Source organism: Astatotilapia calliptera, chromosome 17 (genome assembly GCF_900246225.1).
Source record: "Astatotilapia calliptera chromosome 17, fAstCal1.2, whole genome shotgun sequence".
Lineage (NCBI taxonomy): Eukaryota > Metazoa > Chordata > Actinopteri > Cichliformes > Cichlidae > Astatotilapia > Astatotilapia calliptera.
The window spans coordinates 34,505,970-34,529,799 of NC_039318.1; the positions used below are offsets into that span (position 1 = coordinate 34,505,970).

Consider the following 23,830-nt stretch of genomic DNA (forward strand, 5'->3'; position numbering starts at 1 on the left):
TGTATTTCAAAAATAAAACTATGAAGACACTTAAAATAAATTTCCTGTGGTGGGAAACTATTTTGTGCAACTTTTTTGTATTTACAGTTTTGAGGGATAAACCTCAAAACTGTAAAATATATGTTAAAAAAATAAAAACGATTTTAAATTTTTTTGTAGTTTATTGCACTTTTCTGCAATTTATGTAATTACTATGCACTTAATGCATACATATTATTAAAATTTGGGCTATAATGGTTGTATTGATGTATATCAACTTGAAATGCTCCCAAAAATGGCACTACAGAATGTAAAAAGCTCTGGCGGACTTGGTTCTATGGTAGGTCTTAAATGGTTAACAAACGTAAGAAATCTGCTTTGCTCATTTATGCGCTTCTGGAGTCACAAAAGCCCAAAAAAATATTTTGAAGAGGTTAAATATGCCAAGATAATTCAACAATTACCAATATATCTGCTGAGCAGTAGATCAAGACTAGACTACAGAACCGAAAACAAAATAAACAAGCTCATAAAAGGTGCTTTTTAATGCATTATAAATAAAATACATACATTTATATCTCGAGGAGACAGTGGATCTGGCCAGCACCTTTGGTGATTTAAATACTGCGGGGGAGTGAATGGGATTAAAGAATGAGAAAATGGCAGACTGCTTGAGAGCTTTCAGTACACATGGAACTACAAGTGTGGGTGTTCTCATTTATCATTTGGATACTCCAACCTCACAGTAAAGACCTGTTTTAATGGCTTTGATAAGTACAATAAAAAAGCGTGTATGGACACTCTGTTAGGACAAAAATGCCTTTGCTTTCCACAGTTAAGTTATAGGGAGCTAGCTTTGCATCCATTTGGTATCAGTCAATGCCAACCCAATGACAAGTTCATAACCTTTGGAACAATCCCGCCAGAAGCAATTTAAGCGGTGAAACAGTTGTCTCTCCTTTTGTGCATTGAAGCATTTACAGTGATATTTCCCCTCGATTTTCAGCGAGTGCAATATCAAAGTACATAAGCACTCAATATTTAACCATTTGGCCCTGCTCCATATCAACAATTATCAACTAAATCCTAGCAAAACTGTTTCGCTGTCACACTTTCAAACAAGAAATGCATGAAACCAACAACTGAAATACATTTCTATCGCATATATGAGCCCAATATGTAACACGTGGATGCCCCGTGAACTCTACTACAATAAATCAAACAAAAGCAAAACTGGAGACTAAACAGTTTATCTCAAACCATCAGCAAGTTCAGAAAGGTTAATGCCCTCCTAATCACGAGTTCGAGATCCATGAGAAAAACCCCGGAGCAGAAGTGCGTTGGTGATCGCTTTGACTGCATAGAAGGGTATTTGAATTTAAAATTCAATATTTATGTCTCAGTTCATGACCCACAGCGTTCCTCAAAAACTCTTTTCTTCTCTTAGTCTTAAAAATCTATTTCTCCCTCTCCTGCTGCTGTTGCACTCTGTTTATTCCTCACGAGCAGGTCGATATAGCTGTTTATTTGGCATTTTTGTGTCTTAACTGAGTTGAGAAGGGGACATGCAGTTAGCTTACAGGCTGACAGAGCAACTCCTGTTTTTTATTATCTCAGGGCAAAAAAGGGAAAAAGCTGTAAACTTCCCATTACTATTGTGCTTATTTGGGAATAAACCTCATCAGATGATAATTTTGGTAATGGTACTCAAAGAGCAAACTAATCACCCAATTCATGACTATTTTCACTTGATAAATGATTTCCTGGCAAAGGCTAACTTGGACCAATCAACAGAACAACACCACACCTAAATTAGAAAGCTAATACACAAATGCATTTGTGAACACGTTTTTCGCGCAAATATACACTTCCTTACTTCAAGTCTACTCAATACCATGCCGTGATTGATGACTGACTTTCCAAGCAGCTTTGGTCATCAAAATCGTACAGCAAATTAATTCACAGTACAAGCCGGCACGAGTTAGCCTGAAAGCAAACTTTGGCTGTCAATGATGGAAAGCGTGTAGGCGTAAGAAAAGCCATAAGAAAAGGATGTCACGGAGTAAACGGGAGGATGGGGTGGAGGGTTACACAATTACTTCCACCATATAAGCTCTGAGTTTTCCGGTCCTTTATTCCTCTCCTCTTGTTTTGGCACGAATAGATTCATATGCCAAATTGGACGCAGCACTCAATCAGCAAGGTGATTATTAAAAGCTGTTTACCGGAGGTGGCCTTGTCTCACTTTCGACACTATTGACTACAGTGTCATCAATCAGAGCAGCTACAAACCCCTGTGAGTGTTTGCTGACGCAAACCAAGTTTGGGAAGAAAGTTCAGGAAGAGAAAATGAGAAGGTCTTTGTTGTGATAAATGGGTGAAAAGTATGGAATTAATGATCAGAGGTGGGACCGGCTTCTGTACGCGAAATTGCAAGGTGTTGATCTTGACAGCAACTCATGTACACATATGCAAGCAAAGACAAAAAAAAAGAAAAGTTAATCAGGACAACAAACTTTAAGCTTGAGAAATGGGCAAGAAAAAGAACTTTTTACCACATGGCACCTTAAAATAACATCCATAAAACTATTCTTTTCTTTCTAGTAGAGGACTCGTTGGATCACACTGTTCACAACATACTGCAGCGTTTGTGTTGACAGAATAAAACATCTAGAGTGACCAGATGTCCTGATTAAATCATCAGAGTTCCAATTTGTCCTGGCGTCTCGACAGGGACACACTTTGTTCTGATAATTAGACTGAATGGATTTTTGGAGTTTTCTTCTTGCAAAGGAGACCTCTGTGAATTGTGTCACAGAGTAAAATAATTGCATTATTATTTAGAAATGGGTGGTGCAGATAAGCACTCTAAATAGGGAAAAGGCTTGTTTCTCTTCTCTTTTATAAAGACCAGCGGCAGGGTAAGCTTTTTGTCCTGACAACAGTCTATTTACATATATTCTATATTACAACACAAGAGTGGTGCACTTGCCCGTTTTTGCAATGTATTTATGTTATATTGGGATTTTTGTTTTCTGCTCATAGTCCAGGAAAAAAACAAAAAGGATCTTATACAAGGTTTTGCTCCTTGCGCCCTGTGACAGTGATTGAAATAGCGCTGACATTTCCAGAACACTCTGGTTCCTTTGGAGTACCCCTTCTTTCCGTGATTGTCAAGGCTGGCTAACCCAAGGCGTTCTCCACACGTAACTGATCTGAGGACAGCAGCTGACATTTACAAAGGTCCACAGTTTTTTCACACACCATTAATTAAAGTGAGAACAAATCTTTTTCTCCCTCTTTGGCTCTTCCACCTCTCACTTCCGTCACGACCGATCTCCTCGGTGCCTTGTTGAAAAAACTGTAATCGTTTACACAGAACTAAAAGCTTTGTACTCACACAAACGCTTGGCCTCACGTTAACAATCACAAGGATCGAGCATCCTCAGGATAGAGACTATTCAGCAGTCCTTACTAATATAAATCTCAAGGTAACAATTTTAGATGGCCATGGTCAGTTTAGTTGCATACACTGTATATAATGATGCCCTGATGCATGATTAGCAGAAGTTGTTGAAAACACATAGAGCTGGAGATTGACACTTTGCATGCACTGATCATAAATATGAATGTCACTCCCATATTGAGCTTACAATAAAGTCTTTGAACTGTTATTTTAGGTGAAAGCATTGCACAACATACAGCTTTAAGAAAAAAGAAACTCAAGAGTTTAGTTTTAATTTATTTGGGCTGTTCTGAAATCAACTCGGGGTCAATACTATATGCACAAGGTGAGAAATGTACATACACCCTGTGAGATGATTAATTCTGCAGAGCTGAAAGTTACAAAATGTCTTTAACTTGTCAAGGCCAAGGGCAGTAAACTTTCTGTTGGTAATCATGACTGAGTATAGCCTGTAGCTTCTCTGCGTGCCACTGCAAACCTTTTTTGTAATGCCATATATGGATGTGCCATTCTGTAGTAGCTGGATTACCTGTGCTACCTGAATGGGCTGCAGGGACTGTCTCATCCTACCAGTAGTGAAAAGGACACAAACTAAAGACCAAACTAGAGGAAAATCAGGCAGGAGCGAGGAAGTAGAAGGGAGCGAGTGATAGTGTGTGGCCGTTATCCACAAACCCATTCCTTTTTTGGGGGTTGCCTTTCCAGTGTACCTGCTGTCACTTTTATTTGCATCAAAGCAGGTGAACTGGATTCACAGTGGTTTAAGGTTCGTAACTGGAGAGACAGATATCCCTAAAGTTGAACATACTTTGTGTTATATTGTGGTGATCAAGTGTTGGCTTAATTTTACAGAGGAGATAAAGCTTGGTTAATCCTGACCACGTGAAAAAAGGTGGGGGGGGGGGGTGGACTGGAAAAATAAAAGGTAAAGCTTCAGATGTTTAAACACAATTTCCAGAGGTATGTGGCAAATCAAGTCCAAGAACGCTGTATTAAACTTTTAAGCATGTCATCTTTCTCTAGTACTTGTTTTCTACCAGAGAAGGCGTAACATTGTTTGTAACAATAAAGTTGGCAGACAATCTCAAAATCCTTTAGCATAATCTCCAATCATCAGTGTAAACCTGGACACAAGGAAGGTTAACAAAGTTTCGACCTCAAATCCATCAAAAATATATTTAACAGTTAAAAGTCAGTTTTGCCCCAGAAAGCAACCATTTTAACTGAAAAACTAATTGGAGGCGAGACCATAAGATTCATGTTCATCACCAGAACATGTAAACATTTGACTGCAAGTGTACATTATGCAGTAGAAACAAAAAACAGGAGTACATCATTAGTGAATATGAGTTGGTATTAAAGTCCAAACAAGAAGCAGCATCAAACTGAATTTATGGCTAGTGGTCATTGCTCATTTTCAAAATATCACAAACAAAGCACGGTTACATGGTTCTTACATGTGAATCTTAAGGGACTTGTGAATACTAGTCAAACTTGCAGGCCACAGTCAAGTCTTAGAAACAAAAGAGGAGAGGCTTTTTATTGTCACTTAGGAGTTCTGCAGTGGCAATGTTAGCGTCTGCAGGCATTACAGACTAATGGGAATGTGCTGACTGTGCTGGCCTTTCCTATAAACAGCAGTGCAAACACATACCTGCATTATATCCCCCTGCTTGCCCATTACTGTGCGTACAGTATGTGGGTGTGTGCTTCAAAGTGGTCGCATGCTAGTAGACTCACAAATGTGTGAATGAAATAGTATTGTGTGAGAGAGAACAGCTTTTGTGCTTGTTTATGTTGTCATGTCTATGGGCGTGTGACTCTGAGTGACAGAGGGAAAAAGAATCCGTGGAAATGTGCGTGCACCAACTTATCCATGCAGCCCAGGCCGGCAGTTTGCGGTAGTGTGCTAGCTGAGGTGGAACGGTGAAAGGCAGATTGCTTAGGGAGTGCCATACTCCTGCTTTTCATTTTGCAGCTTAACCAATCCAATCCCACAACCAAGAGAGGAGATTCACAGCTACTCTCCCTACTATGTTTGATAACAATGCATGAATTATCCTTTTAAATTACTTTCTGCATGCGTTTTTTAATTAAAACTATTAAAGTGAATCAGTCATTCGCGGTCCCTCTGAGGACCCTGAGAATGTAACTCGCCAGCAGTTTGTCATACGCCGCTGCTCCTCACATTCTACATTTAACATTAAAGTCAATTAGCTCACGTTTTTTTTCCACAGCTAGTGACTACACTGCAGTGACTGGGCAGAATTAGAGAACTCAGTATATCACCAGAATAAACAGAAGAACAAAGTTGAGGCTTTTCGAGTATTCGATCTAGGACAAAAACGTTATCCATAGATTTTCAAGAGCATATCGTTTTCCACCTGAACAAAGCTCAAATCAATCAAAACAATTTAGAACTGTGAGCTGAACAAGCTGTTAATGTTGTACTGTTCTAACTAGCTGCTACAAGTGAACTTTCCCTCCAGGCCTGGGGAAATTGGAGAAGCAATTCAGTGTAATAATGAGCAGATTGATTGAAACTGGTTGGAAACCTTTATTATACCGCTGCAAGCGTGTGTTACGTGTTTGCATGCATGTTGTAGCAGACAATATAAGGAGGAGACGTCTCCCTTAAAGAATGTTAAATAGGAATGGAAAAGAGAGTTGAGTAATGCCAGAGATGCTGATCTGAGGCAAACAACATCCCCACTGGGACAAGCATGAAATAAACATGTTGTTGCACTGAGATGGGCTTATTACAAGTTCTCAAAAGTTTGAACAGTGTGGTGACAGAGATATGTAAAGATGTGGACTTATTGTTTTCATTGGTTTAATGAATCTCTAACTGGAATTGCTGTGGTGCCATGAGCCAGAGGTGTCAATTGGAAGAAGGGTATTAAGCCAGCACCGACTGACTCCTCGCAGACATGGAAAGAAACTCTGAAGACGACAGGCTTTATTTAAAAAACTTTTTAAGAATTTAATTCCTTGAGATACATTTTACAAATTTTACAAATGAAAACCTCTTTGCCCCATTTTTGCTCAAGCTGAACAATAATTTGGGCTTTTAGGCAGCAGCAAAAGTGTAACACTGCAAAAGGGGCTGCGCCACATTTGAATCACAAGATAAAAAGGAAAACGTCTTTGTGAAAATGAATACAGAACAATTTTGTCTCCAATATCTGGTTTTCATAATTGCTGGAAGACAAAAATGAAACTGAAAACAAAATTTGATTAATCGCGCAGCCCTACTAGAATCCTTCTACTATTTATGTTGTAAAAGATAAAGTTCAATGAAGCGAGAGAAAAAGACGATAGCGAGAAAAAGAATAAATGCCAGAGAGATAAATGGCGAAAGAACGAAAGCCAGAATGAAATAAAGAGACCAGGAAAAAGAGAAATACGAAGCTGAGACTCAAAGAAATAAAAAGTAGCAAAAAAAAAAAAACAGAGAAGTTAGGAATTAGTAAGAGAAAGAAAAGACTAACCGAGATTGTGAGAAAGATTGGAAGAGAAGGACAAGCAGGCTTGAGAGGAGAGGGATGTGAGGGTTGCTGGATAAAGCATGTGGAGATAAGGTCTGTTCAACAGGCCCTTAAGAACCTGGCAGGTCCACGTTTAAACTCTAAGGCTCAGCGGATCAGAGGCAGAAATCTCTTGGAATTAAACCACTAAAGCTGAGAGAAGAAGAAATCTTTACTTATCTTTCCACACAGACACTAATCTGTATCAAAAAACTTGGTAAATTGAATTAGCAAATGAGAGAAAACAAACCATCCCCCCCCCCCTTAAGGCAATATGCCTGTCAAAGGCCGTAAACAAAAGTAAAGGTTTGTATATTTTCATGTAAAACTTTCTGTAATTTTAACTCAAATCCACAATTTCAATATATTCGTGATATATAAATATATATATATAAATAAACATGCATCCAGTCCGTAACATAAACAAACTGATACACACAGACAAACACACAGAGGACATCTGTGTTCCATTACGTACCGACAACAACTTCCCGTGAAGACATAAACAAATAGATGATGAGAGCTCATTTGTTGTGCACTGGGTGGGGGAAAATGTCAGGATGACATTTGGCTGTAGCTATTTATGAGTATGTGTGTTGTTTCTCGTGTGTATCTGTGGGTGACTGAGTACCTACTGTAGCTATAAAATCAAAATATATCAAGGAAAAGGAGGAAAATATAATCTAAAATATAGTTCAATCAATGTGGGATGTGCTGGACAAACAAGCCAGATCTGTGGAGATCCCCCCATTAAATAACTTACAGGATGTCATGCTAACATGCCAACAATCCCAACAATCCCCTAATGACACAAAAGGTTAGCAAGGACTTTGTGTGTGCATAGTCTCAAACTGCAGAAACCCATTAAAAAAAAAAAAAACTAGAACCACCTTAAGTTCTATCTGAATTGGACTCCAACAAGAAGTACCAGTTTATTTAAGCTCGATATGAAGAATACTAAAGGACAGACGAGTCAGTCAGTGTCTCATCTTCAGACTCTGATAGCCTCCAGTGTCTCACTGAGTGGATGAACCATCTTTAATCAACTGGCCTCCACCTAAAGCACACATTTTTCAGAACTGTAACCAACTCGTGCGACTTTTGAAGACTTCTTCACATTTATTACGTGATGAAACAGGAGGCACAGAAAAGATGGTTTGAGGTCATGACCGTCAAATATCAAGAACACAAGTAAAGCCATTTGATTGCTGCTTGTATTCATTTCAGATGTACTTTTGTCACTCTTTTCATTCTATATAACCAACTGAGGGGCTCTGAAGTCAAACGGACCTGTGTAGGACCTCTGAAGTACTACGAGTCACTTCTTTTAGCAAATAAAAACTATGTTATTAGCTGATCAGCTGATATCCACTCAGTACTGAGCTGTGCTACATCAGTCATCCAATGAGATTAGCCATAATTCAGAAATACGAGTAAAAATATACCTCTTTAACATAGATAACACAGTTTACATATTTTCCAACCAAGAGGCAGCTGTGCTTTCAGTGTTTTTGGAAACCAGATACTGCAGTCCTTTTGTTTATTGGCTTCATTCTGAAATGTGGTTATTGCCTCAAGCCTCAAGTGCCTGCAAGCTGCAAACCAAAGCAGGCTCGGCTTTAATTAATCATCCGTAAGACTGGTCTAAATAAAACTGTCTCAGGAACAACAAGAGGAAAGTGTGCAACAACGTATTTATGGTCTCGGTGCAAAAACTTCTCTCCTCCGTGGCTCTAAAATTGCATCTGTTCTTACTCTCCCATTAAGATTCTCTCGTTCCTCAAAACCTCACATTTCTTTGTCTTTTTCATGAGAACAGACTGTTTGCCCTTGTTTGCCACTGCATCGGCCGCATGCAAAACCAGTCAGAAAGTCACACTTTAAAGTTGGAAGTGTAAATATGTGTCTGTGCATGCATTCATGTGTACAATACAAAATCAAATCAAATACACACACATGCACTTAAAGCACATTTAAGACAAAAAGTTATAATGTAAACACTGTGCAAGCTTAAAAGAGTGTGTATTTTTGAGCTTCACATAGTGGTTAGAAGAGAAACTCACACCTAGCGACGACACTTATGCAGGCACAAGCATTACAAAGTGTCCATCTGTCCAATCCTAACACTTGTGTTTAGCAAAGCAGATCTGCTCAGCTGTCTGGACAGTCAAAGCAGCTTGTGAGCATCTTATATCCTCCATGTCAATGTTATCTCAAGTATCACGTAAGATTACTTCTCAGTCTCATCCTCCTCCTTATGATGTTTTTTATATTTCTGACTTGTGAACACAGAAGTGAGAGGACTCAGAGGACTACAAGACATCAACAATAAACAAGAGAGAAAGGTCAGAGATAAGATAAGAAAGGAGCAGAGAAAGTAGAGGGAAATGTTAAAAAGAAGAAAAATAGAGAACAGAGCACTGAGAAAAACCCAAACGGATAAGTTAGAAGAATACAACAAGACAGAGAATCAGAGAGAGCTGCCAACGAGCAGAGATGAGGTTTATATGTGACGATGCTAGAATGTGTTGCTACCGTTAAGAAGGCAAGTCCCCCCAGTGAGCTGGCAACCAAAGTCACCTTCTGGCAGCTGTCTACTGTCATCTACTAATGCACTCACAACGACTTTTGAACCTCGCAGTTAATGACCAGGGAGGTAATGTAGGCCATGAACAACTCCGCAGTCTGGCAGACTGTTTTAATATTGCTTTCGCACAACCGACAGATTCATCTGCATAGAGTAAATCACCACCAGCATCACCAACTGGACAGAAAAAGCAGCACCGTGTGTAACTTCCTGTGTACATCTGTAGTGTTCGGACAGCCCACACAGGTTTGAACCTCTCAAGTATCACAACTTGTAAAATCTCAAGTGGAAATTCAACACACTGAGCAAGTTCTGCCTCGAAAACTATGGAACAACAATTATCTCTGGGACGTGCTGTGTGTGAAGAGTCTCCTGTTAGTTACTTCAAAAGGTTTATTCAGTAACACTTCAGTCGGCACAGTTAAGGTTCCGCAGTTTTGCCGTCTACTGACCAAAATCTGAAGTATTTTGGTGCTCAGAGTGCAAATCGCTCTCTCTGCTGCCGAAAGGGTTTCGATTTTTCTGCCATCATTACCACACAGTTGCTGCAGAATTATTCCAAGCCTAAACTAATCCCCTGCTGGGACTAAGCAGCTGGGAATTTTATTTTTTAAGATCTTTTTTTTATTCCCCCATATAGACACAAGCGACAACAATTACCCTAGTTAATTCACCGATCTGTGCAGAAGTCTTGAGCCACCCATCACTTTTTTAAATATTTTGCTTCCAAGGAGTCTGAATTTATTATTACTTTTTTAAAAAGTGCTCCTGAGCAGAAGTTCTCCAGGTGTTCTGGCTACTTTCCACCACTCATTTTCAGACCAGTCCTTGTATCTGACCATTTTGATTTTATTGTTTTTGTTTTATTGAACTTGGTTAACACTAACCTATGAATCATTCAAACACATATAATAGTACATTTAGCAAAAAGCCTGTTTTAAAATGTGTCTTTAGGTGCTTTGTAACAAGCAGCCTGTCTAACAAAACCATAATTTGTTCCAGTTTCTGTTAACACAGTCTAACAGGAATGATAAAGTTATTTTGCACTGGCAAGGTGACTCCCAAAACACTTGAGGCACCTCAACATGGTGTGCAGTGTGTGGATAAAAAAATCTGAGGAAAGTGGACAAGTGGAAGATTAAAGAAGAAGTCCAATCCATCCATTTTTAACCGCTCCGTGGTAGCAGCAGCCTAAGCATATAAACCAAGACCTCCCTCACTTTAGCCACCTCCTTGAGCTCACCCAGGAGAACACCAAGGAGTTTCCCAGCCAGCCGAGAGATATAATCTCTCTGGTATGTCCTGGTCTCTTCCCAGTAGGACATTCCCAGAACATCTTGCCCAGGACGTGCCCAGAAGATGTTGAAACCACCTCAACCAGCTCCTTTCGATGTGGAGGAATAGCAAATCTACTTTGAGTGATTGGGGGTGCCGTTCAGGTGCGTCCGCCTTCCCCGCAGCAGACCACGCCCCACCACAGCTGTGCAGTCAAAAACAGGCTCACTGCAGTCACTAAGGGTGAACAGTATTACATTCTCACTAAATGATATATATATATGTATTATCTCTGTTCACATGTTTCTGGGTTTCTTTTTTGTAAGACTAAGACTGAACTTTATTTTTCCATGTTTGGCAATATTCACATTCTGTTTAACTTGATGCTTTTTTGAAGAAGTGGTGCAGACTAATGAAGCAGTCTAGTTACAAAAGTTACAAATAGTTGTTTGAAATGAAAGTTGTTTGTTTAAAAAAAAATTACCAAAGGCATTATTGTGAATGAGTTTATTATCTAAATAAAGTTGCAGCTAGGCTTTTCTGTCATTGTTTTGTTTAGGTGGGGCCTGAAAATATTTCTTCCTGCTTTGTGGGGGAAGATGTAAAAAGCCCGAGAACCACTGCTTTAGAGAAAGCTCTTTCACACCTCTCATATCTGCAATTTCGTCCTTTCGCTCACTATTGACCAGTAAATGAACAGCTTTGCTTTAATACTCAATTCTCTTGTCACCACGACAAACAGGTCCAGTGTCTACATCACTGGAGCCATCGCCACAATTCATCTGTCAATCTCCCACTGCCCTCTCCAAGCTCCCAAGACATCTGGGGCAGTAATTTGCCCATGACTTGCAGTGGGAACTCCCAACTTTTCCAGTTGTGGACCATGGTGTCAAACTTGGAGGACTGCTCCAGGGCAAGCTCGAGCCCACCATCTGATAAAGCCTACAGAACCACATCATCTGCAAAAAGCAACTTCTGAGCCACCAAAGGCTCAGAAAACAAAAGAAGTAGCAGCTAAAATGGATCGAATCACACGATGAACAGTATCTGAAATTCACATTGTTATATTTCCACATATGCTTGCACGTTTTCATAAATATCCATTTCTATTGTTCCAAGGCAACCAAAAGAAATTTGCACAGTGCTGTATATGCACTACTGTGGACGGTCTATGATTTAAAAACAAGTTTTCTCATAGAAACACAATTTTACATCCACCCCAACCCCTATAACCAAAGTATGGCATTTATAAATATTCATATTATGTAAACAAATGTCAATATCAACACCATCGCCTTCTGTGTCTGTGTCCGTTACCTGAAAATCCCTCTCCTCCAGGATCTCTTTCCTCCACCTCACCAGGAAGGCCGCACACACATACAGGTGAAAATGGGAGAAGCCCTCTGGTTCAGCCTGGTGAGCGAGATAAAAAAAAAACAAACATATGATGTTGATTTAGCACAAGTTTAACATTTTGCAGCATGAAAACAAACAACACCTCCATCTCAGATATGTTATATTGTTCAAACGGAAGCTCAAGAGTGCGAGCAAAGCATCTCTGAGAAGCTCAAACACTCCAGTCTTTCATCACAATTTCATTTTAGGGAAAATTTGGAAGCAGTTTTGCATGATGTATTTAGCCACGCATACGAAAAAGGAGACAGAGGGGAAAAAATAGAAAAAAATTGGAGAATATAAAACATTCTTTTCCTGTCAAAATCCAGAAATTTACATTTGCAGGGCGAGAAAGAAAGATACAAATCCCCTTTTCCTCTGCACAGCTTTTTATTTCAGCTGCTCGTTATGTATGGTGGCTTACTTTTTTTTTTATAACTCTGCAATGAGCAGAGGGAATTAAAAAGGGAGTAAGACAAAGGATAAGATGTTCCCTGTTCTATTCATTTTTCTCCAGAGCACCATCACAGAGGGGATAATTACCAAGGCCTTTTGAATGCAAGTGACTTAGGAGTATACGGTCCCTTAGAGAAGGAACACAATATTCAAAGTACATCCTGGTATGAGGACTTTTCTGGAGGCATTTTGACAAGTTAGGTTACAACATGTGTTATTTTAGGGAACATCAAGGTTTAACTGGACACCTAAAATTTTGCTGTTCCAAACAAATGTGCCGGTATTAAAGACAGCCAGACTGAGTCTCAAATAAAGCTCGGGGCAAGGCTTATTTGTGACAACAGTTGGGGAAGAAATAAAAACTCCTGTATAAATAGCTTGGAGTGACAACCAAACATTTGCATGAATCTGGAAGTCAAAAATCAACCAAAGGCAGGAAGACAGGAGCTGTGTAAGAGGACCCAGCTTCAGTCTGACGGCAAGAAAAGGCAACCAAAAGTGCAGAGAAAAGAGAGAGATGTAAACAGTATAGGAGTGACTGAGTGAGCGAGAGGCAGTCTGTATGCAGGGCTCTGTAACCTTATCTCCCCTGGACAGACACTTTTGATCATATTTTGTAGCATTGCTTTTTTCCCTGTTCTTGAGATTGACAGCAATACGTGAAATTTTTCTCTCCATTTTTTATTTTTTTTGTAACTTGTCAGAAATTCAGGAAAATAAAATCTCCTAGCTGAGTCTTGCAAAGCCCTTCCTGTTTTCCTGTTTCAATTCAACTTCTCAGAACTGAAATAGAGATCAAAACAGGACATTTTGCTACCAAGTGACCACTACATAAACAGGATAACAAACTGACAAGTTTATTGACAAGCCTGATTAACCAATGCAATTTAAGTATGGAATTGCACCCATGAATTTCTATGTTCACTAGCAGGCTTTTCCTGGCTCAGAAATGTGGGAACATGAGTGGTCAGCGCACAGGGAAGGCAAGACTAGAGCAAGAAAAACACTCCTAATAATCCCATAAATTAATGAATATTCTGCAAGTGTGCGCCTTGATGTGTCCACTTTAATAGTGCGTGGTATTAGAAAAAAAAACAAAAAACAAATGGAGCACTGCGGTGCTCAAAATCATGAAACACACACGTCCTATAATTTGATATTAAACTTTGCAGTCTCTTTGGCACAGGTGGATTAGTAAAATGCCAAAGGCTGTACATACGGCACTGTACGTTCCAATAACTCAGCAATGTATCATCAGCAGTGCTTCCTCGACCGTATAACAGCGGCTATAACTCAGCAGCACACGAGTTTCAGACCCTAACTTCATTTCAAAGGCAGAAGAGGAAGTGCATTTACTGACAAACCGTCCATTATTCTCTCATACACAGTACAGAGAGTGGTTCAGAGGTCGGCGCAGTGGCGATCACCCACCCCACAAAACAGTCAATCAGGGAGAACCACTGGTCAGTTAACTTATTGCATTTAAATAACACAGACAGTGCCATGTTCTATATTTCGCCAGGTACTGTAATCAAGTGTACGAGCTGATCTTTAATCACCATGCTCATTTATGCAGTGGATAACAGTGAGCCATAACTCTGCAGGAATTATCAGAAACTGCCTTTCCTCTGTGATAATTGAATTTCCCTCCAAGAAGGAAGGAACAAACAGATTAATAATGGATATACAGAAACGAACAGAGATTTGATGTTCGAAAAAACAGAAATTGTCTTCTCGCTCTCTCTTTCTGTCTTTTTTCTTTTTCCCCCCACAACATTGTTAGGTTTTTGCAGACAGATTGATTCTCCCCACGCCTCTGCGTACATATCCTGTCGCTCGGTTTCCTTCTCGCTTTGCCTCCCACTTAGTTAAACCAGTTTTTACAATTATGCAATTAACAGCGTCTGTGTGCACGCGCGTTTGTTTGTGTGCGTGAGAAACAATGAAAAAGTGAATAATGGAGAGTGCAGGGAGTGGTGAGACAAAAAGAGGGGTGTCTGTGAACAGCGAAGCATGGCGTGATGGGAGTTGTAAACTGGCAGGTGAGTGGCTTGTTGGTCGGGCATTGCAGCCGAAGCAAACAACTGAAGCAAGCAAGCAAACATGCGAGCACGCACACACAAAGAGACGAGTGAGTATATGAGTGGCATATGGGAGCACAATGTTTATCACTCTCCAAAGACTCACCAAGTTTTAATTTCCTTTCTTCTATGAGTTTGTTTGTGTGTGTGTGAGAGAGAGTTCATGGTTGAGGGCACCAGCGGGGCCGTGAAACTCTGACTTCCGCTCTATTTCTCGCTCTGCCCCCGTCACTCCCTCTCTGTCGCCACTCCATTCTTACAATCTGTCACCTCCTTCAGTCTCATTCAACAAATGTCTGCTACTCACTTTTCTCCCTCTTTCTCTGTAATCCCACTGTGAAGACTATTTCATAATTTAGAGAGTGATTTTTCTTGACAGTTAATATAAAATTTGTCATCTATCATTTCCACGAGCAATCCAGCATTAACGTGAAATCTATTGCCTCCACCGACTGCATAGTTATTGGTGGTATATGACTCGTGTTCTTCTTCACTTTAATGCGTTTAAGGCACAGAAGTTGAAATTATTAAATGCCACTGCATCTGTAGGCCAGAATTATTCTGATGTTCCTGTGAAGTAATGCAGGCCACAGTATAAATGGCTCAATATTCAAAAAATGTGCATGTTTAATAGTTGTTTGCTATAAATACGATTTAAAACTGTTCATAATTTGTTCTGTGCATGACTGACAGGCTGCCCTGTGAAGCATTTCTATGTAATGATTAAAACTGTTTTAAGTTTATTAGCTCTGAAAGGATCTGTGGATTAGCTGACTGACAGAAAATGAACAGTCAAGTCTGATAATTGGTTCATCATATGAGTCATTTAAATTTCAAATATTTGCTTGATGGAGCTTCTGATAGGTGAGGATTTAGTGCTTTTCTCTGCTTCACACAACTCCGGGTGAGAGGAACTGTGGTTCTTTGTCCATAGCTACAATTTACAGATGGCCCCTGAACTCCACACATTAAGATAACCGGTAGGAGTGTGGTATGGATCAATACCAAGTAAATATAGGGCCAGTATTGCCGATACTGATACTTTTAACCTATAAAGGCAGCTTATGTGGGGGAGATCGGTGTGTCATGACTTATAAGATGAAATGTGCAAGCTAAACACATCCTAATGACCACTAAATTTACTTTCCACAACAATTAGTTAACACAACAAAACAGACTTTTCATATATTATTCATGTATCTCATGTAATGTGTGCTAAAGGCTAAAAATAAAATGGATGTGACAGTCAACACAAAAACATTCAGACATTGCTCATTTCTATTTTCAAAAAATAATTTCTTTTTGAAAAATTCAGTGGGCTACATACTCAACTTAAGGGTTATAAACACAGTATTGATCGATCCACCCACCTGTAGGAACAGGCTGTTGTGAAAGCTTCTAGCCCCGCATATACATACCGTGCTTTCAAAAGAGGACAGATACAAAGATATATTCACTGTAAAAACCTCACTTCACACATTACGAACCTGTAAATTATGACGGACCAGGAGCCGAATGAGCTACTATGTTACACATATTCCGGTTAAATGACTGATTCAATTCAATTTTATTTATTCAGCACCAAATCACAACAGCAGTCGCCTCAAGGCGCTTTATATTGTAAGGTAGACCGCACAATAATACATACAGAGAAAAAACCCAACAATCATATGACCCCCTATGAGCAAGCACTTTGGCGACAGTGGGAAGGAAAAACTCCCTTTTAACAGGAAGAAACCTCCGGCAGAACCAGGCTCAGGGAGGGGCGGGGCCATCTGCTGCGACCGGTTGGGGTGAGAGAAAGAGTTCAGCTAAATTAAAAATAGATGTAGCCCCTTAAAGAGCTTGTGGGTTAGCCAGAGTATGAGGCAGAGCCAGGATATGTCATAATACAAGTTCCACCCATCTAAACAACTGATCTTAATTTTAATGACAAGAGTTCCTGGTTCTAGTTCCAGTTGAGGCACAGACATAATAGCATCAATTCATCTAAATCAGTTCTGAATACAGAGAAATGTCTTAATTATTTTATATTGGTTTAGTTTTTAGTTGTATAGACTCTGGTAACTCAAATATAAATATAAATAAAATGGTATTTTGTAAATGGTCCTTTACCACCATCCGTTTATTTCATCGGCACACTGCTCTTTCTTGCTGCCCCATCCACAGCTATGTTATCTGCTGCCGCTGGTGCTCAAGGCTTACTCGTCATTATGATTTGCAAAACAAAGTTTGTCGTAGGAGTCAAGGTGACTCCGTCAAACTTGTCTCTACCTCTTCTCCTCCTCCATTGTTATGCCTGGTCCTCCACCCTCCTCGTGTCAGGGCAGCCATATTGGCTGAGACACGCGAGACTCTGACTGACAAGCGCCGCTGATCAAAGTACGGAGAAAACAGGGGGGCGAAGGACTCGGGGTGATAGGGGTATGCTGAGTGCAGTCGATTGGGAGAACAGGAGGAGTAAAAGGGAGGGGGGGTCACCAGAGACATAAAGGGTAGGAGGCTAAGGGTGAACGGAGGAGAAAAGAGAGGGAATGAGGAATGCAGAGTGAGGAGTAGCGCAATGTCATAGCTTCTCTAAACTGCTGCGCTGGCTGTCTGACTAGTCTCATTGCTCCAAGACAAACCGGCCTGACGTGGGACAAACTCGATACTCTGACGAGTCGTCTCTAGACAAGGTGAAAAGGCGATGATGATGGAAGACGGTAATGGAGCAGATTCAAAGTGATGTAACAATTACACAGACTGAATATGATCAAGCTCCCTTCCTATCCTTTGTGTAGGAACATCGCAACATTAGTGATTGGCAAAAGTTGGCATTAACTGCTACAAGCTGTACAAGTATTCCTGTGTGGAATTGCGCACTCGTAGCTGGATTTGATGTTGTGCACGATGAATTTAAACACCGGATATCAAGACAGGGATATTTTGAATTGTAAATTGGGACGTGGGATCTCACAAAAAATAAAAAATAAAAACTGACGACAAGTGTCAACTCATGATGCAATCCTTTTAAAGAGAAAGTGAGAAGGTTTGCAGAGTTTTTCAGGCAAACAGCTTTGAATATAATTCCAGTCAAGTTCAGCGTAGTGTTTTTGTGCATGCTGCTCTAATGCGTTGCCCTGCTCTAGGCAACATTTAAAATTACAAAGCACCAGAGCTAATCAAAAGGGGAAAAGGAGGCAAAAATGATAAAATCTGAATTCCCACTTTGCCATGGATTTAATTCATTTTGGAACCCTGCTGCTTCTGTTCACTCTCATTCTGTGTTTGTGAGCAGGCTGACTTTAAAAGAAAATAATTGCATTCAAAGCTAGCATGAGTGCCAATAATGCATGGTTAGGTTTTAGAGAACATAGGTGATAATGTGTGGGGAAACCATACATTGAAGTTTGTGGTAAATGCTACCAGTGTGACACTTAAAATGCTGCTTCGATGTCAAGATGGGGTGAGGGAGAACAAAACTTTTTTTTAAAAATGAGAGAAATATTTCTACTCACGACAGTGAGAACATGGCAGAGAGAAAACACAGTGACCAGGGTCCTGTCTACAGAGGCCCATCTGATTGTTTGGAGTGATCGCAGGGCCAACAACGGCTATGGAGAGGACGCAGGAAGGCAGCCAAAGCGAGTAGGGACACTTCCTCAGGGATTGTCCCCCTTACTTAAGTGGCAGCTTTTATTTACATCCACAAAGAGAAAACTTTGGAAAAGTTGGTAGAAGAAATTCCAATTCTTTACTTCAGATACAACCATGTAAAAATATAACTACAAAAGCATCGCTTTATTTGAAAAATGTCGTTTGAACTAAAAAAAAAAGAAGTATGAAGTAGTTAACAAATACATGATTGATAAAACTGCTAACAGCTAATTAGTTCAGCAAGTCTTATCAATCAAGGCTTTATTCGCCACGTGCAGGTTGCCCTGCAGTGAAATCCATAATTCTCTTTTAGGTTTTAGAAACAGACTGTGAGAGAGTGAGAGAGTGTCTTAATGCAACATCACGCGCGTCATAGGTTGGAAAACACCGGTTTAAAGCTTAAAGTGGCTTATTCAGGTCACTCACAGCTGCACATTTGTATTTTCAGTTTTTACTAGAGTAGCCGTGGATGATCCACAGCTCAAAATAATCAAAAAACAAATTGCTTTACAGGGAAATGCTAAAACAAGAAAATTACAAGTTAAGATAATGATACAGTTTCAGCTCTTCACCTCTTAAGCTAATTTTCTTCTGATTGGCTGGCATTGACAAATGGAAGGACTGAAATGAGACAGCCATCCATTTTTTGTTTATGTTTGTCTGACATAACATGGCAATAATGTAAAAAAAAAAAAAAAAAAAAAAAAAAAAGAAGAAGAAGAAGAAGAAACTATTTAAAAACAAACATTATGTCTGTGTGTGTAACTGATGTATTACAAAATGAATAAACTTTCCATGAAATGTAGTGAAGTGAAACTATAAAGCAGCACAAGATTAAAAACTGTGCCTCACTACTTCAATAATAGTCGGCTACTTAGTTCCTTCAACCGCTAATGAATGTAAAAGCTGTATTAATAAGGAGATCAAAGCAAAAATAATTCAACGTCTGTGAAGAAGCCGACTACTCCTGTGTGCATTTGACTAATTTGCTCTGTGCTTTTAACCTTAATCTAAGCTAATGTTCTGACCTATGTTGCAGTAAATTACCACATTTATTTCCACTAGCAATCCATACAATTGGTTAGATCTTACCCAGTGGTTTTAAACAAAGGTAAACAGCTTCCTGCTTGGTAAATTCAACCATTCATATGGAAAAAGCACCATGTTTCAGAAACCCAAAATGTCATGGTATCCCTTTAACAGCCATGCTAATGCTGCCACACTGAGCTACTTGCTAATTTCATGCTCCACGCAACAGGGATAATTTGGTCCCTGTCTGTCTGTCTGCTTGCCCGTTTTTCGGCCAAGGGAAGAGCAGTCTGTGCATGTGAGCGTGTTTCGCTCTATATCTTGTGTCCTTCTCTTGGTTTGTGCCTTTCTCCCTCTTTCAAAGATCAATAGAGACAAATGAGGGGGAAAAACAAGTCTCGGAGAGAAAAAGAGGAAAAGCAGGCTGAGGGCAAAATAGACAAAAAAAAGAAGAGAAGAGAACAAACGAATGTTGAGAAGAGTCTGCAGACAGAGAGATGACACGAGACGCAGAGAAAGAAAGAGGAAGCGCTGTGTTGTGTTGGATCACACTACTGAACAGATGGCCACACCGCAGAGAGAAGACTACAACAGAGACATTACAACACTCAGGTTAAAATCTCCCCTGGAAGACACTCGCACAGGCGCGCATACACACATATACTGAGGCTCAGTGGCAAAGGGTAAGGTCTTTCTGTTTAATATCAGCATTTGGGAGAAACCCAAACACACTAGTTTTTTCGTTATAAGTCAAGAACATGAATTAAGGAGCCTTTTTACAAAACAATCTTCTAGACATTACTAAATAATGCATGTGGTTGTGCTGTAAAGGGGTTTATACAACCACTAAACTATCAGCTGTCTGTTAGGCAAACAGGAAAAGGTCAAAACTACATGCAAAGGTAAACACACCGAAAAATAGTTTGAGGGCAAGTGTGATGGAGAAGAGCAAGAGGAGGGAAGGGGATAGAAGAGTAAACTGGGAGATGAGAAGAGAGATGACAAGAAGAAAGGGCATAAGGGGCGCGTGAAAGAAAAGCAATGCGATGAAAAAGTTTTAAAAAGGACAACAGAGACTAGCAGAGTAGAACAGATAAGAAGAGCTCTGTGCTTTGCTGTCAGCTCCTCTGAAAGTTTCATGAGTGGAAATGGCCTAATTCCCCTACCAGGTCAGGACTGGAGGTGAGGGACTGTGACCGAGCCTGCCAAGACGAGGTGAATGTGAGTTTGTGTGCTGCATCAAAAGGTGTGTGTCGAGGGTGCCGTCCAAACGACATTGTAAAACATCAAATATTTAGAGGATGCATTACAAGTACAATGTGTACCAGCGTTGCTGTCAAGTCACGACAAAGCAACAACACTGTTTAATCATTCACTGCTCGACTTGAGGTGGACCAAACACATGCAGTCATATGAAAAAGAAATATTTCATAGCACTCTATGGTAAATCGACTTAAATAGCATTTTTCTACTCTCCCGGAGTACACAAAGCGCTCTATACAACATGCTAGATTCACCCATTCATCATCTTCTATGCTTTTAAGTGCTTACTGATGGATGCATCGCTGAGCAACTTGCCCAAGGATACTTGGGATGCAGACGAGAGGAAGCCCGGGATCGAACCACCAACTTTCCAATCAGCAGATGACCTGCTCTACCTCCTGAGCTACAGTCTATGCATTCTTGCGAAACACAAAGTACATTCTCATTGTTTTCATAAGAATTAATAGGGTAAGTCAAAGCCAGATACTGCTCATCAAATGAAAGCATAAATAGAATCATCACTGGTGAGCACCTCTAGAAAAGCAGAAGATTTGGTAGTTTGCTGGTCTGGAACTTTTAGGTGTGTGTTAACAAAATACCGCAATCTTAATAGACCCTAACCCTGACATCAACAGATTCCTTGGAGTGAATCTGCTAGACGCCTTAGCCATGCAGACTCGTCAATCAGACAATCAGACTTGTGGAATTATGTCCTTTGGGCAGTCAAAACCAAAGTGCAGATGACCATAATGCACAGTTCCATGATTGGCAAAAACCAAACACAGAATATCATCACAAACATTTTTGTGCTGCCACAGGACCTGGGCACCTTCCCCTCAGGGAGTTAACCATGTACACCAAAATATTCAAGAAGTCAAATGTGAGGCCAACTGCCGACAGCTTGGCTGAAATAGGGTCATGCAACAGGACAATGATCCCAAGCACAGCAGCAAATCTACAACAGAATGACTGAAAAAGCAAAGAATCAAAGTGTTGCAATGGTTGAGTCGAAGTCCAGACCACAACCTGAGTGAAATGCTGTGGCAGGACTTTAAGAGAGTTGTGTACAGACAAATGCCGGGAAAAACAACAACGAACTAAAGCAATGTTGTAAAGAGGGAGTCAAAATCCCTCCACAAGAAAACAATTCAAGTCATTTCTGTTAAAGGTGGTTCTACAAGCTATTGACTCAATGGGGAGGGATTCTTGTTCTTTTACAGGGCTCTTTGTAGTCCTCTTTTGTTTCAAGGTCAGAGGGTCACTTCAGAGTTTCTATATTTCAATCTTCTATTTCGCAAAAATTATGTATTTTTCTATGCTGCATGTGGGTTTTGCCTTTATTTTAACACCGTTGTATAGTCTGCCACAGGTGTTGGTAGACTGCTATACAGCTGATATTTAATTCCGATGTGTATGCCAGACCTCGATGAAGATTTCAGGTTGAACTATTATAGTGTGTTTTTGCTAACTGTCTGAGGTATAAACTAAAAATATAATTTTTGTTTTGTTTTTAGGGGTTCTAGTTGCACTACATAATGTCTCACTAAACTTCCTGGTTTTGTGCTGTTTTTGTTTTGTTTTTTAAACTCAAGCTATAATGAATCCTGCCTGTTCTCTATGGTTCAGTGCTGCAACAGCAGTCTAAGCAAAGTGGCCTGCACACCCTTCTCCTCAGCTGCAAGTACATCCTCCAGCTTCTTTCAGGGAAAAACAAGGGTCTCCCACCTCTACAGTGAAGTGACCAAGAGCCAGCCGTGTCAGACGCTCACACCATCTGAACTGACTCTGGGTTTTGGTGAAGACTACAACACTTCCCAAACTGTCAAGTTTGAAACAAGTGACATTACCAGACCTCTGGAGCCCAGTCCTAGCCCCAGCTTTAGGCTCGATGCTCAGGTCCACAATAGCTGCCACCAACACTCTTGAATATCAGATCAAACTTGTAGTGGTACACTATGACTGTATGTAGTGTAGGAAAAGTAATTATATGAAATACAGTTATACATCTACTTCATTGATATTTGATTAAAGGTTAAAGGGACTGCTAAAGCAACTGAGTGCTTTCATTTGGCTAAACTTCTGCATAGTACTGTATGGCTACTAAACAAACACTGCAGAGGCAACTTAACTCATAGATTTTTGTTTTCATAGAGTTTTAAATGTTATGTAAGGCTTGTGGAAGCATCGTCTTCCATTTGGTATGTGCGACAGATAATTTGTAACAAAGAATATCAAAACCTAAACTGAGGCTGCCCTGCGGTGCTAACTATCAGCGTAGTCACTATTGTGACATCACTGTGTAAACAGCATTCAGGACATGAGACATGAGTTATGACTAAATGCCAGGGCAATGTTTCTGTGGGACACACGTAGTTTATGATTCTCTGAGTGGATTATAGAGAGAAGACAACAGTATTTTCTGTTCTCCAAAACAGTCAGCTCTTAACTAGAGATACATGATAAAAAGATAAAAAGGAACAGCTTGTTACTATGGACACCATGCAGACATTATATAATACAGACCTTAATATAGTAGAGCTGGGTCTGCTCCTATATCTCGAAAAAGATGGTCTTTAGTTCGTTATTTTTCAAATAGTTAATTAGAATAGCCCAGAGCATAGCACAGACAGCATTTCCTACACACAGATTCCACCAAGATTTTATGTTCAAGTATATTCTGTGGCTCATTTCAGCATGTTGTATTTTTATTTATTTAGCTTCATGAGAAGACACTACCATCCGCAATCGATTTAATGATGAGCAACCTTATTTTGAAATTTGATTGCTGCTAACCTCCCGGCCCCCACCTTTCCTACCTCTTGCTTCCCTATTGACAGGCTGAGACTGGAGTCTTTGATATCGTTCGGCTGCACTGGGCAGTTCCATTGTTCCCTGTAGGTTCCATTTCCCCGCAAGCATAATGTTGCCTTCCACTTCTATGTGGACAACACACAAACATACCTCTCTATGAAGATAATTTTCAGGTCCCTCAAGTAATCTGAAATACTGAATTTCCAAAAACATTCTTCAGTTAAATACAAATAGTGATTGGTTTGGGTTCCCGACCAGACCAGTGAGTATAGTGAGATGTTTAAGCCCAATGACATTAACCCTTCATGACAGTGCTAAGAAT

General features: G+C 40.0%; 1 protein-coding gene across 3 annotated transcripts in view; it reads right to left on the reverse strand.

The window, feature by feature from the left end:
- tbc1d22a (TBC1 domain family, member 22a) overlaps positions 1–23,830 on the reverse strand; it is a 166,514-nt gene that overhangs the window by 18,304 nt on the left and 124,380 nt on the right. For all 3 annotated transcript variants that reach the window (XM_026147265.1, XM_026147266.1, XM_026147264.1), the window contains one exon: positions 12,152–12,247. In XM_026147265.1, coding sequence (XP_026003050.1) covers positions 12,152–12,247 — 96 coding nt within the window. The remainder of the gene's footprint in view (positions 1–12,151; positions 12,248–23,830) is intronic.